This window comes from Podarcis erhardii (assembly GCF_964252035.2).
Source record: "Podarcis erhardii genome assembly, chromosome: 3".
NCBI lineage: Eukaryota > Metazoa > Chordata > Lepidosauria > Squamata > Lacertidae > Podarcis > Podarcis erhardii.
The window spans coordinates 59256302-59272038 of NC_138507.1; the positions used below are offsets into that span (position 1 = coordinate 59256302).

Sequence of the window (15737 nt, forward strand, 5' to 3'; positions counted from 1 at the left end):
CAGTGAGGAATGTAGCCTGAGACAGGTCACGGCCCAGGAAGAGTCCTGAGGGTCAGACAAATAGGCCCTCTTCAGTACTGAGGTCCCCCTACCCTGGAATAAGAATCATTATTACAAAACTAAAACCTGATATTGTAAGAAAACCCGCTTTCCTTGAAACACACCCATATCAGGACACAGTGAACGGCGGTTGAATATGCCCCAATCCTGTTGAAATTGTTCTACTTCACACTTGTCTTTCCTCCCAAACCCCACATAGGTGCCTTCAGGAGCAAAAGACTCCACTCCAAGAGTATTCATTTTATTTTCAAGCAAGCTTTCTTGTCTGTGATGGCCTCTAGTTTACGCAGTCAGTATTTTGACACAGACCTCAGAGTAATAAAAATGTATTGAGCTCATTGGAGGGAAATGATGGTGATGGGGAACCAAAGTGCACATTGCAGGAAATACTGTTTGCACCACAACAAGCAATGGGGAAGGGGATATTTGTACTTGTAAAATAGCCTAATAATTTACTCTTGCTATTCTTACAAATAATTACTGAAAGCGGTTTAAATGTGTGTGTTCTTCCTTTTAGCAATACAAAATGCTGTTTCTTTTTTCCATAGGCAGTCCCAAAAGAGAACGAACAGAAAGCTAGTGCCTCCCTCTGCCATAAGGTAGCTCAGCTTTTCCCCCACCAACACCTTCCATTCATTGTTGGATCCTTGTAGTTACTTGGAAGGAAAATCCCTTTTCACACATAATTTTTTATAACTACATTTATAAGAAAAATTCAAAGAAGACTAATTCTAGGTAAACCTCTTAGATAGTTAATGTTTCGCCAAGTAGCATACTAATCATGCTATATAAGAAATAAATAATGCCTACATCGAAGTAAACTCAAAATCGGCAGGACACATTTAGAGGAAAATATGCTTAGGATCGGAGTGTAAGGGCAAGACGATGTTATTTCTCCTCCAGAAATCGAACATGCAGGTGCCGCTGGCTGAATTTCAGAACTTTTGCTTTGGATGCGCTACCCTCCAGTATTTAGTACACTATCTTATTCCTCCTCTCGCAGACACACAAAATTTATACGCCGCTTGCTCGTTCAGAACAAAGCAAAACAAGCCCTCCAAGCGGTTTACAAACCCCAGCCGGCATTAGCCTTCGCTTTCCACCTGTTGCACGCTCGGCGGCCGCGCCCCAGGGTGGTGGAGCTGCTGGCATGCCTCCTGACCGTCCTTTAAACTTTGGTCACATGGCCTGACGCAGCCCTTCGAGAGAGAGGCAGCCTTTTGTACCTGGCTCCAGCCACCCTGCCTACGTCAACAGGTAAGAAGGCAGGCAGGCAGGCAACCCTCCCTTGTCCTCCCCGAGCACCACCCGCGCAGTTGCCGCGGGCGCCCCTTCCTTACCTTACGGGGGACGCGCCCGCCGCCTCCTTGGCGCTGCTTCCCGGCGCCTCGGCATCGGCGCTGCTGGGGTGATAGGCTGTGAGCACCACCCCCTGGGAAGCAGACCAGCGGCTCATGATGCGGGCGAGGGCATCGCTGTTCCTGGACTGAGCGCAGCGCCCGCGAAGTTCCTGCCTCGCCCGGCCGCGGGGCGTATTAGCTGGCCGCGGGCCCGCCCCCTCGGAGGCGAGGCTGCGCTTCGCACTGGGCGTCGCGGGCGAGGGGAGGACCAGCCTCCGTCCGGACCGCCTCCAATGATATCCTCGCAGCCTGGGCCGAGTAACCCGGCCGCCTTTTTTCCAAGCGAGTCTTGCTCTCGGACGACCTTTTCATGATCAAAACAAAATAAAAAAATTCCTTCCAGTAGCACCTTAAAGACCAACTGAGTTAGTTCTAGGTATGAGCTTTCGTGTGCATGCACACTTCTTAGAACTAACTCAGTTGGTCTTTAAGGTGCTACTGGAAGGAATTTTTTTATTTTGTTTTGACCATGGCAGACCAACACGGCTACCTATCTGTAACTGGACCTTTTCATGAGTCAGCCACAAGTTTACGCTCATATATTCTTCGCGCGGAGGGATTTTACGCCGGCCTTTCCCCACCCCGGCCGGGAGCGTCGCTTTGCCTTTTATTTTTTCTCCCTTCAGTTTCCTCCACCTCCTCCTTCCCAACTGATTGTGTCTTCTGTGCAACGCTTCTTCTTAACCCCTTGCTCGCAGGTTTCCTTCTCTCAGCGCAGGGATCTCAGGACGCCGTGGCACAAGCCTATCTATGATTGGCACGCATGGCCATCTCAGCGTTTCCTCGCCGCTTTAGCGGGACGTTTCTTGCTCGCTACATGGAAACCAGGATTGATCCCGCTACTGTGCTGAGTCAGGTGCACTCAGCTCACTGACTTGCTAGGTTCGGGCATTTGTAAAGAATCGTTTATAAACGAGAGGAGCCGAACTAAAACTTGGAGCTCCTCAAAGAAGTTGCTGCAACAAAGGAACTTTGGGGGCACATTTTAAGAACATAAGATGAGCCCTACAGGGTGAGGCCAGAGGCGCATCTAATCCACTACCCTATTCCAGTGGCGTAGCGTGGGTTGTCAGCACCCGGGGCAAGGCAAGTAATTTGCGCCCCCTAACCCGTGGATTTGCGTCCCCTAACCCTAACCCCCAGATGGTGCAGCCGGCCCCCCCCCCTGCACCCCCCACGCTACGCCACTGCCCTATTCTGCGGAATTTAGTTTGGGTTTTGATAGGAATGTGCTGTGTGTAATTATGCAAGCCATTGTTATTATCCTTTGTTGTTCTCCCTCTCTTTAGGAAAAAGGGTCTTCACTTGGCAGGTCACTTCAGGTAGCTATGAGAAAAAGGCATTCATGGAATCATAGCCGGTAGAGTTGGGAGAGATTGAGAGGGTCATCTAGTCAAACCTCCTGCAAAATCTCTTTCATTCCTTCCTTGTTGCTACGCAGACCAAGCCCTGACATTAAAAATAGATTCAGAGTTACTTGCTAGTGGTCATCCATTACACTTGTGGCAGGGTTAAAAGATGCCTACTGCAATTATGGTTATTTGAGAATAGGTCTGGGATTTCCTGAATTTGCTCTTGTACAACCTCTCTGTCTTGGAGCAGAGTGCATCATTTGTGAATCAAGACACAAACAGCAGCTGGGACAATTTGCTCCTATACAGCCAGCTGAACGATGGGTTGTTTTTTGATTCAGCTTACCATAAGACATGTGTAATAGGAGGTGGCTCCCAATTTATTGTTGGGCCTCAACTCCCATCGTCCCTGAAAATTGACCATAGTGGCTGGGGCCAGGTCTTGCCCACCCATGAGGCAAGCTGAGGCAATTGCCCCAGGCGGCAGGATCACAGGAGTGACAGTTGCTAATGGTGCAATTCCCGCCCCCCGCCCCATCCTGTCCCTATCAAATGAATATTCATATAGAAAATGAAAAGGGATTAGATATGAACCTGCCCTTAGACTTGACTGGATCGCACAGTACTGGGTGTGTGGGTGTGGGTGTGGGTGGGTATACACACACACACACACACACACACACAGCTTCCTTTCACTCCTGTGAGATATGGATTTTTTTAAAAAAAGTAAAATAAATATGTATTTGCCTATTTATGTAAAAAGTAAGAACAAGCTTGAGGCAGGTAACACAACTTGTCAGAGCCAAACACAGCAATTGCAGTGAAGCAGGCATTAACAGTCAAAACCATGGGCTGGCGGAACAGTCCTATCCGTTATTCAAAAGTGAGCCTCAGAAGGTTCATTGAGACTTGCAGCCTAAATTGGCCTGCTGCCCACCGGGCATACCTCAATGTGATCATTGTCATTAAGTGTTACAAACTTTTTAAAATTATCTTTCCTGTTACCTGAGCTCCTGGAGGATATACACCTGTGTAAGTGAAGTAAGGAAATCATAGACATGGTACAGCACAGTCCTTACCATGTCTACTCAGAAGTAAGTCCTATTAGATTCTGTGGGACTGAACTTCCAAGTAAGTGGGAGTTAGGATTTCAGCCTTAAGAGAACGCTGTCTTGCCATAGCTCTTCTTTGAACATGTACTGTACAACACTGAAAGGATTTACATCTTTGATACCATGGAAGTATTCATTGTTTTAACTGCATACCAAAAGCTATCCTCTGCTACTAAACATCCTACAGTGAATAAGAAAAAAAAAACTTGAGGGAGGAAAGAAGAACATAGAATCAAATGTATATAATTTACAATAGATATGCAATACAGACATGATATACAAACAATACAAGCCTTTGTTGTACAAAACCTTTGAACACAATACAATTCTATAAACTAAAACAGGATACAGATTGGGCATTCTAAAAATAAATATGCAAAAGCTGTCTTTCATTTAAGAGGAATCTGAAAAGATTCCACAGCTAAGGTTGAACAAAGCAAAGTTTTTACATGTCGGAGTATGCAAAAGCAGCTTGATCCAGCTGAGCTGTCATTAGGGACTGCAGAAAGAGACAGAATTGAAAATGGTAAAGGAGGAACCACCTAACCACATGCTGATGGCACAGTGGGACTCAGGAAGGATTAGAATGACATCTAAAGAGAATCAGTAAATATTTGCCACTTTCAGAATTACAAACTCCTGCCCGCAGATACTGAACAGATTTATTTGAGAATATTGGGAAGATAAAAGCATGATTGTTCATTACTCTCAAATTTAAAACATAGTTTTTAACTGAAACTCTCTCCAAGTGAAAAAAATGTTCAGTGCTGAACCAAGCAATTGCATACAATTCACTAAGAAGAGAGTAAGAGGAATGCTGAAATATATTCAAGAACTTTTTCTCATTGGTGGATTCATTAACTCTTTAAAGTGTGCTTGAAAAGCAAGGATGAAATGTGTCTTATAAGACAGAATGTGCTTTATTACCATTAAAAAATACAACTGAGGTTAGTGCACCTTTCAGAATGGATCTATGGCTACATTTTTAGGCACAGTGCACTGAACTCACAGGGACTTGCTTCCAAGTAAACATGCATGGAACAAGCCTGTAAACATCTTTGCCCTAACACACCACATGTTGCTGCTGCTGAGACACTATGATTCTTTGTCAAGTAGCAGTTAGCTATTGTCTGTGCCATCTCAAATGTAGTGATGTGGTCCCAGAACGCCTAACGATGCTGTGAGGTTGCTGGTGATGCACAAAACACAAATTCTTGTCCAAGCCAGCTGCAGTCTATGACCCATTCATATTTTAAACTTTTTAAAAAAACTTTCAACGCTGAGTGTTTTTACTTTCTGTAACCATAATGTATTAGAAATATGTCTTTGTGTACTTCCTCCCTTCCCAAGTTTTGAGCATTAACATAAGTACCCTCCTTCTCTTTCAATTTATTCTGAGGAAATTTCCATTTCCCTGTCTTTATTAGCAGGTTATGAAGATAAGGCACCAGGGGTAAACAATTTTGTCTCGAATTTGCAGCAGTTTCCCAAACTTCTCAGTTTCCCAAGAATTGGGGGGACATGTAAAGTCTGCAAAGATCTGCAACCTAAACAGAAAGCTGTGCCATGCACACAAATTGGGAGTTCTAACGGAATGAACAGTAAAGGCAGCTGTAAGAGCTCACACTAACACCAACAACTGCAAAGACTTATCAAGGGCCAAGTCTCTCTTTTAAAAGATCTTCAGATCACAGAGAATATCACAGTAGACGTAGCTCATAAAATTGGCTAATTAAACTACACTTAGTGCAAAGGTACGTAATATCAGCACAAACTAGGCCATGTAACCTTGTAAAGAGGTGCCTGGGTTTAACAGTACTATAACATGATTTTGCTTCCTGCACTACTGCTCAAGGCCACTTGCCTCATTTTCTTTAATTGTGTTATGTGCACACTTGAGCATTTGTTTCTTTCATCTGGTTGTATTACGCACTACATTTTGTTGGATATTAAAAGAATTCAATAAAAATTGTGATATTTATATTGGTTAATACTCTTTCCACAGGCATGCGGGGACAGATAGAGATCTCTCTGTAGTGCAAATTCAATATTTATTTAAGAAGCAAATTTAATCTGGTGCTTTTACAAGCTAAATCTGGCACCTCCTGGCAATTAAACAGAGGCATATCAGCAACGTGACATGGGAGGAAGCTTCACTGAATTTCACTGAGGTTATGCAGGTCTGCATGTTCAGCATGTTAAACTTCTGTCCATTCTTTGCTCTCTTAAATAAAATATTAATGGTGAAATGTGGCAGGAATGTACAGCTGTAAAGTACAGACATAAGAGCACCCCTATAATACAGGGGAATTTAGGGGAGGGAAAGTATAATCCATGTTTCTACTTTTCTTAAAATTTGATATCTCAGTACTCGTGAGCTATTTCTGTTTGCAGATTAATAAACCAATAAATTAGAAAAAGGTCGACTTGCAGTTAGTTAAGGCTACCAATCAACTGAGGTACCAATCAATCTTGCTTTTATGTGACCAAAATAAATCCCGCTAGTTTAGACAGTTGTTTCTGCATGGCTTAGCTGTAGATGTATTGTAATTAACTGTATTTAGTACTGGTACATGACTTACTTCACATTCAAAGCTAATGCAATATTAAAGTTCTGTCCACACGTTAAATAACATATACAAATAAATGGAGCTTGACCCTTTTGTCATACAGATACCGGTAATTTAAAAAGGGTATGTTGGTGCACTCTGGTGGTTGCTTTTGTAACTATTTTTAATAAACAAGTGGGATGAGAGGAGACAAATAGTAGAAATGTAGAGGGTACCACTCTTCACCAAGTAGTCACTTCATTGTGCAATGAATGACTATCCTACATGTATGGAAATCAATGGAATTTCCTACCAAGATGTAATAATATTATTATTATTATTATTATTAATAATAATAATAATAATAATAATAATAATTTATTATTTGTACCCCGCCCATCTGGCTGGGTTTCCCCAGCCACTCTGGGCGGCTTCCATAAAAACCAGAAATACACTAAAATATCACAGATTAAAAACTTCCCTGAACAGGGCTGCCTTAAGATGTCTTCTGAACGTCAGGTAGTTATTTATCGCTTTGACATCTGATGGGAGGGCGTTCCACAGGGCGGGTGCCACTACCGAGAAGGCCCTCTGCCTGGTTCCCTGTAGCTTTGCTTCTCGTAATGAGGGAACCGCCAGAAGGCCCTCGGCGCTGGACCTCAGCGTCCGGGCAGAACGATGGGGGTGGAGACGCTCCTTCAGGTATACTGGATTAACCTTGATCCAGGAACAGTGCTAGATTGTATGACAGTTGAATGTAAATACAGTATCCCAATATGCAACAGACTGCTTTGCACTGCCTCTGCCATAACCTGAAAAAGAGCAACCAATATTTATTGCTTATTGCTTGTGGTTTGTTTGGGGGAGATAAATCAAAAACTTGGGTTCAGACATACTGCTGTGCTATACTGTGGCTTAGCTCTCAGTAGCATGGCAACTACAGGAAGAGTGGGGAGAGAAGCAAACCAGCCATGATTTTATCATTGCATGCACTTGCTCATCTAGCTATAGTTTGACTCAGTATTACATGCAAATGAGACCACAGGCTGCTTTACATCACAGGCTTACAAATAGATTTTTTGAACTGTTTTATATGCCACGCTGCCCTTTTTTTCTTTTATAAATTCAATGTGTCTGATGGTTTGCAGGTCCGCCTTGTCTGACAGAGCACCCCATAAAGAAAGAAAAGCTCTTTTTCAAGTGCATTTGGTCCTGCTCTATGAGGATACTCTTGAAATCAGTTCATCCTCCTTGAATTCATCTTCTAAGTGCATCAACGCTTTATATTTTCTATGCTATACTCCTTGTTATGTTTTTGCCACTAGAGCTGATCTATATGCCTCTTTATTACTACAGTACACCCATTCACTTCTGCCAAATAGGTCACTACACCCAATACTCTTCTTACAATCCTTTGTTCTCATTTGTTTCTGCCCCTATAGTTTCAAACTGGAACCTGTTAAACAACGGGGAAAATAGCCCTCACTCTGTGGACTAGAATTCCAAACACTGTCATTTAAGTCACTTTCCAAATCAAGTATAAGGGGGTGGACCCTGCATGAATTTTCTGAGTTCTGGCATGTGCTGTGGATCCATAAGATCTCTAACCATTTGCAATGAAATGTCACCAAACAACAACAACAACAAGCCTAGAGTTGTACAGTGTACAGACAGCAACCATTTTAGGCGTGTCCAATTTCTCTCTCACACACACCACATGCCTCTATGTCAAGCTGAAAGTTGGTATTCTCAAAATTTTCACTCATATCTGAAGTAAACTAGACAATGGGCAATTTGTCCCCCATTAATGGTCTACTTCATCTTGCCTAAAGGTAGGGCCAAGTCTGTATTTGCCTAGCACTCTGCCAGCTCTCATTCTGCTGACACGGAGCCCCTACAATCTGTTCATCATGAGTGAAGCACAATGTCTACAACCCTTTCTCTGTGACAATGAGAGGCAGAAACACCACCAGCACCCCACATGGTGGAGCAAATGCTGGGCTCTGGCACAGAGGCCCCAAAGGCCTTGTTGATGCTGATGCCAGTCTCCCTTTTTAATTTAAAACCAAAAACAAATACAGGTAAGTGATTTTACATACCAGCACTCTAAAAGGAAACATCTGATGAGGTACCTGCAACCACAACCATAATAACTTTCCCAGAATGCTTTTTGGCCACAACATTTAGTTCGGAGGCATTCTGAGAAATTAAGATGGCAACTGCTGCAATGGATTCTTCACCTGGCACTTCATTTTTCAGAGCTGGACTGTCCGTTGCTACCACCTTTCCCACTACTGCCTGCTATTCGCAATGAGGGAACTGCCAGAAGGCCCTCAGTTGTAGACCTCAGTGTCTAGGCTGAACAATAAGTACAGAGACAGTCCTTCAGGTATACAGGGCTGAATCCGTTAAGGGCTTTAAAGGTCAACACCAACACTTTGAATTGTGCTTGGAAATGTACAGGGAGCCAATGAGTTTTAGGACCAGTGTTATATGGTTCTGGCTGCCGTTCCCAGTCACCAATCTGGCAGCTGCATTCTTTTTTTCTTTTTTTAAATAAATTTTTATTAAACTTTTCCATAAAATCTCCAATCTTACAAAATTCCACATCACATATTTTAACTTATTGGACCTCCCTCAACTTCTCTGACAATCATTCGTAGTTAAATTTCTATCTTCACATTCCTTAATTTTGATATTGCCTTTAAGTACAATATTTCTGTCCTCATTTACCGTACATTCTTGCAATATTCCTTAATTTTTCACAAAGCTTCTTTAAAACACACTAGCGTTGTATGTTCCTCACATACAGTTTTCAAATATTCTCTAAATTTCCCCCAGTCCTCTAAAAACTTATGGTCCCTTTGGAATCTGATTTTTCCAGTTAGTTTATCCAGTTCTGCATAGTCTGTTAATTTTGTTCTCCATTCTTCCACGGTCGGTACTTCTTCTTGTTTCCATTTTTGAGCCATCAATGTTCTCGCTGCTGTTGTTGCGTACTGAAAGAGTTCACAGTCCCTCTTATTTATGTTCATTCTAGTTATTCCCAGCAAGAAGGTTTCTGGTTTCTTAACAAAGCTATATTTCAGCATTTTCTTTAACTCGTTATATATCATTTCCCAGAACCCCTTTACTTTCTTACATTCCCACCACATATGCATAAATGTACCTTCTTTCTCTTTACATTTCCAACATTTGTTACAAGTTTTGTACATTTTTGCTAATTTGGCTGGTGTCATATACTATCTATATACCATTTTCATGACATTTTCTTTTAATGTAGTACATGCTGTAAACCTCAAATTTCCATTCCATATTTTTTGCCAGTCTTCCATATCTATATTATACCCTAGATCTCTGGCCCATTGAATCATTACCACTTTTACTTCCTCATCTAACGTGTGCCATTCCAATAAAATTTTGTACATTTTTGAAATTATCTTACAATCATTATTAACAATTTCTGTTTGAAATTTTGAGTCTTTTTCTTTATATCCTTTTTCTTTCACATCCTTTTTAAACATATCACTTATCTGATAATAGTGCAACCAATCATATACATGTTCTTTTACTTGCTCATATGGTTTCAGTCTCCATTTCTCTCCTTCTTTCACCACCAAATCTCCATAAGTAATCCATTCACTCCTCATATTAGTTTTTTTAACACCTATAACCTCTAATGGGGATAACCAATGTGGGACCCCCATTTCTAATATATTTTTATATCTGTCCCAAACTTCAATTAACGATCTCCGGAAGATATGGTTTTCAAACGATTTGTAACCCTTTTTCTTTTCTTTCCATAGATGCGCATGCCACCCAAATCTGTTATCAAATCCTTCTAAGTCCAGGAGTTTTGTGTTTTTAAGTTTTATCCATTCTTTTATCCAGCAAAGACATCATGTCTTTGATGTCGCTGCATTCTGGATTAATTGTAGTTTCTGGGTCACCTTCAAAGGTAGTCCCATGTACAGCACATTGCAGTATTCCAAGCAGGAGATAACCAGAGCATGTGCTACTCTGGTGAGACAGTGCATAGGCAGGTAGGGTTTCCGCCAGCATACCAAATGGAGCTGGTAGACAAACTGGACACTAGAATTGACCTGTGCCTCCATGGACAGCTGTGAGTCCTAAATGACCCCAAGGCTGTACACCTGGTCCTTCAGGGGCACAGTTATCCCATTCAGGACCAGGGAGCCCCCCCCCCATCCCACCCCCGCTCACCACCTATCCCTCAGTTTTTCTGACTTGTTGGGATTCAACCTCAATCCATTAACTGTCATCCATCCTCCAACCACCTCCAGACACTCACTGACTCTCTATATGATAAACTCACAACGTATAATCGTAACTCAGAAATCCTAGAGCTTTTGAAAAATATCCATTCCTGTATTCCAGCCAGAAATGTAATGAGGAACAAATTACTAGAACTAATTTTAGAATACTTTTAAGATGTTTCCAGGTGGAAAGAGTTTGCAGTTGCACTGAATTGGTTGCTTGCCATCTGCTGGCTGAAATATAATGCTGCTGCAATGCAAAAGCACTTTCAGGAGTTTGTTAAATTCAGATGAGAGAAGACTCGGAGTATCAGTTAGCAAACCATTTCAGAGAGTAATGAAGTTCTCGTCCTGTATCACCTGTACCTTAATACTGGCAGATGGTAGGTGGGCATTTTGACCACCTGCTATATTTTACATGATTCATGACTTAATTTGATTTCTGAGGCAGCCTAATTTTTAAAGGAGAAATGGGCAGGGTTTTCTCTCTCTTTGCAACTCCGTCTCTCTCAAACCCCAAACCAAAATACTGCTAATCTGTTCAGGAGGAACAAGGAAAGATATTCCTATTCCAGCAAGCATTCAGAGAGTAATGGCAATGGTCATTTTGGGCAGGCAGGATATTATTATTATTTATTAAATTTATTGGGGGGCTACTAAGGCAACACAAAGCAACTTACAATACACAAACAAACAAACAAACAAACAAACAAACGTCAGGTGCCTGCAAGCGGTGTGTACAGCCCCAGGCACCCACAGTCCTGGGGCCAAGCCAGAGGGCCTCCATTCCTCTGTCTCTCTCCCATCAAAGGTCATCAGAAAAGGCAACCAAAGAAGTTTCCAAAACAAAATCGGGCCTAAACCCCAATGAAAATGGATCTAGAAAATTAGTTTAATCCAAGATAGCCTGTATCTGGCATGCAACTACTTACTCAAGAACCTTGCCCAAGAAGGGGAGATTAACATTACAGTAATAACTCTGGTTACGAACCGTCCTCCTTGCGAATGCTTCAGGTTACAAGCTCCGCTAGCCCAGAAGTAGGCACTCCTGGTTGCGAACGTTGCCCTAGGATGCGAGTGGAAATCACATGCCGGAGGCATGCGCGCAGCGGGAGGCCCCATTAGCAAAAGCACACCTCAGGTTAAGAACGGTTTCGAGTTGAGAACGGACCTCCAGAACGAATTAAGTTCATACCCAGAGGTACCACTGTACTGACCAAATTACTGACCAAATCCAGGTAGGGTTTCTTAAGGAATGGCCATACTGTACTTATCACTGTTTCCTTTCAGCAGACAGAGACCAACCCCTCTTGCAGCTGGCTGTCCCCTCCCCACTAGTTTTTCTCAACTATGATTGGCAAGAGACATGGGCACAAGTCATGGGACCCGGACTGAACCAAGCACCTTGTCCACATCCTTGAGCCTTACAAATTTAAACTCATCCCACATAACAAAACCAGACAGTGTTCTGGACACCTCTAGAGATTCATCTGCTATAACAGCAGTCAAGATCCTGGCAGATACAAGCAATTTTATCCCCAAAACACTTTGCAAATGAGCCACAGCAAGCCACCACTGGTTCTACCACCTCCTTCGGCCCACTCTATAAAAGGCCCCATACTACCTGAAAAAGCTCTGCCAGAGGGCACCATGAAGATGCAATGGAGGAAGCAAAGTATGCATTGGTTGTCACTTTCACTGCCACTGAGTAGTCTTGATAGTGACCAATTGTATTCAATTGTGTTCAACTGTATTAGTCTGTAGCTTTCCTCCACTTGCGTTGAAGCTGTCTCTCAGCTTGTTTCATTGCCCTGAGCTCTGGTGTACACAAAGGTACCAAGTGGGATATATACAAAGTGGGAGAGGACACAAGGGATTATTGTGTCAATGGCCTGAACCATTCTCATGTTCACAAATTAGCCAGCACTCCAACAGAAACACCAGTCATATTAGCCAGAACATTTGTTAAGAGTGCTGGGAATAGTAGCTTTGTGGGAGTAAACTACAGCTCCCCGGATTATTTGGGGGAGAGCCATGTGTTTTAAATGTATGGTGTGGATGTCACCTTGTTCTATCTAGCTTTATACAGTATTGTCCACTGGATGGAAGCGGCTCTAGAGGATTTCAGATAGGTCCTATCAAGAGATACCAAGGGTTGAACTTGGGCCTTCTGCTTAAGCTAGTGCCCTCTTGTGTCTCTGGTGAAGAATGCCCATGCATCTGAAATCTCATGCTACAACAAATGAGCATGCTTGTTTGGGATATATCATAGAGCTCTTTTCTGCTGATCAAGTCATGCCTTGCTTTGTGAGGCAGTCTGGAGTGCCTGTGGAATTCCAAATCAGAATGGCTAGGGGATTAGAAATATTACTTGTAAACTATTGATACAATCAGTATTAATTACTATTCATTATGAATCTTTATTTATTTAAAAGGGAAGTGCTTACTATTTTAGAAAATGAGCGTTATATATATGCACATATTGCAAACATGTAAATTTCAATTTGTTTTCATAAGCCACACAGGGAAAGGCAGTCTTTTCTATGCTGTATAGTCTGATCTGTTTTGAAGAGATTATAAATATATTTGTATTTTTTTTTGTTTGTTTGTTTAGTTTAGGCACCATATATCTAATCAAAATTTAACACTGTTTGAACACTTATCTGAAGTCCACAGACCTCCTTTAAATTTGAATATGAGAGTTTTTTCTGATTCTGGTGAGTTTTGTGTTATCTAAATTTCAGTGAATTTGCTATTACCATAGTAAACATCTCTTGAATTTGGATGCAAATGAAAGAAATGTTAATGTAGACAAGATGTCCTGTGATCTAAAACCTAATTCTTTTCCAACAATGGTAGGACAGATTTGATAACCAGAGCATAATGGTCTGCTCTGTTAGTCAAACCAACAATTAAATGTGGTCAGAAAGGGGAGGGGGATGTTTGCTCTGGTTGCTAAGCAGTGATTCATCATTTGTGTTATAATCATTTGTAATATTTGCTCTACATACTCAATAGATAAGAAACCAAGTTACATCTATCTATCTGGCGTCCTTTAAAAAATCATCATGTATAACATAAAGTTCAGGAATTTTCAATTTTTTAAATAAATGCATACTTGGACAATCCAAAGATAAGCACTTGGCCATCCTTCACCACAAGTTCCCAGGGCAGGTTGCAATAACATAATATACAAACCAATAAAATAGTTGCAATTATAAAAACAAGTAAAACCATTCCAACTAGAACAAAACAGCCCTTTGGTTTTAGTAAGAGAAATGTAAGTGTGTCCTTAATTTTCTCACTGAAGTTTCATTTTGCAGGTTCTCCAATTATTTTTAAAATATTTTATTTGCCACTCATTTGTAAGTTTTTTAATTGATGTGCTGGTGTGGAAGAGAAAGAAATATTTTAAATTTCTAACTTTGTTAGCTCCCTTGAGTGGTTCAGCCCTGAGCTAGTCAGTGGGGGGGGGGATATACTTAATAATCCATTAATTAATTAAATCAATGGCACCCAAAAGTGGGTTATGCCACCTGTGGGTGTTATTTGGTCTGTGATATACTGTATTTTTCCGTGTATAAGACTAGGGTTTTTTACCAAAAAATTAGGTTTGAAATTGGGGCTCGTCTTATACACAGGTAGTGCTGAGGAGTGTTTTCTTAATTTGGAGTCACCAAAAATAGGGGGCGTCTTATACATGGAAAAACACGGTATATAGTATGTTTTATGAGAGTTATAAATGGAAAATACAAGTATCAATTAAATAGTCTTAAAAATATCATTCATTGCAGATGTTCATTCCAAAGAGACTTTAACTCTGCTCCCACTTAGAATGGAGGCTCATATGGGCTCTATGCACCTAGGCTGCCCTACGAGAGAATAGGTACATGTGGCTCACCACTCTCCAGTTTATCTCAGAATCAGTGTAATAAGAGAGCTGGGGGGGGGTGGAGTATCCCACCCTTCACTAATACACTTTCAGGGTGGCTAACAGCCATGAGACTATTAACACAATAAACAAAATAAACAACACAACATAATGTCAACCAACAGGGGTAATAAGAAATACTGAATTCAGTAACATTTACTTCCTGGTAAGTGGATTTAGTTATAGATCGCAGTCCAGTGCTGCACAAGTCTGCTTCCCATTGACTTCAATGAGCCATATTCACAGATTTGTGTGTAGAGGTTTGCAGCCTTTAAAATCCACCCCTCTGCTATTATTGACACCGTCTTTATGTAATGTGCTATACAAGTATCTTTTGTAACATCAGTGACCGCTTTGCTTATGAATACTGTCTTGTTTTTTATTGGTCTGCCCATTCTTTGTCTTGCTTTGTTTGTTCAGTGTTTCTCATATTAGTCATTTGAGCCTGTTCTACCCATTTCTGTCTCCTTTGTTCGTTGTTCTAAAGTATTATTTCACATTGGCTGTGAATTTATTTAATTATATGTAAAACATATTTTAATTATGTACAGTGTTTTTATCAACAGGGAAGCTTTCCTAAAAAAAGAAGGAAATACTTTTGGTGTACTATTTTTATATTTTGACTTACACCCAATTTGCGTAGAAATATTAGTAGTGGAATTCTGGAAACTAAATGATTAATTTGTTAACAGAACAAGTATGCTTAACGCAAATCAAAATATAAACGACTTTTTCTTTTTTTACAATTAAAGCAGTGTATTAGAACACCCATTTCAGAAACTATAGCAGCCCAAATCTAGTATGTTAGTTAATCAGTGCAAAAAAGAATCAGTTTAATTTGCTGCAACTAAGTAAAGTTGTTTCTCGGCCACCCAGAGTCGCCACAGTTTCTAGAAGGGAATTGAGAAGAGACACATAAGGAGAAATCCAGAACCATCAGGCTCAGCCCTCAGAAGCCTTTCAAGCTGAATGTTTGATAACCTAAAATCTTTGATAACCTATGGTTTTCTACTATTCCTAGTAAGGTAGCCATGTTAGTCTGCCGCAGAAAAACCA

The 15737-nt window shown here is 41.2% G+C and overlaps 1 protein-coding gene across 4 annotated transcripts in view; it reads right to left on the minus strand.

Moving 5' to 3' along the window:
• The window catches only part of ARHGAP18 (Rho GTPase activating protein 18), a 68873-nt gene that overhangs the window by 44541 nt on the left and 8595 nt on the right, over nucleotides 1-15737 (minus strand). For 2 of the 4 annotated variants that reach the window (XM_081856186.1, XM_081856185.1), the window contains exon 1: nucleotides 1401-1590. The exons of the other annotated variants lie outside the window; for them this stretch is intronic. In XM_081856186.1, coding sequence (XP_081712312.1) covers nucleotides 1401-1516 — 116 coding nt within the window. In that variant the 5' untranslated portion in view covers nucleotides 1517-1590. Of the gene's footprint in view, nucleotides 1-1400; nucleotides 1591-15737 lie in introns of those variants that run through there. 4 annotated transcript variants of the gene reach the window in all.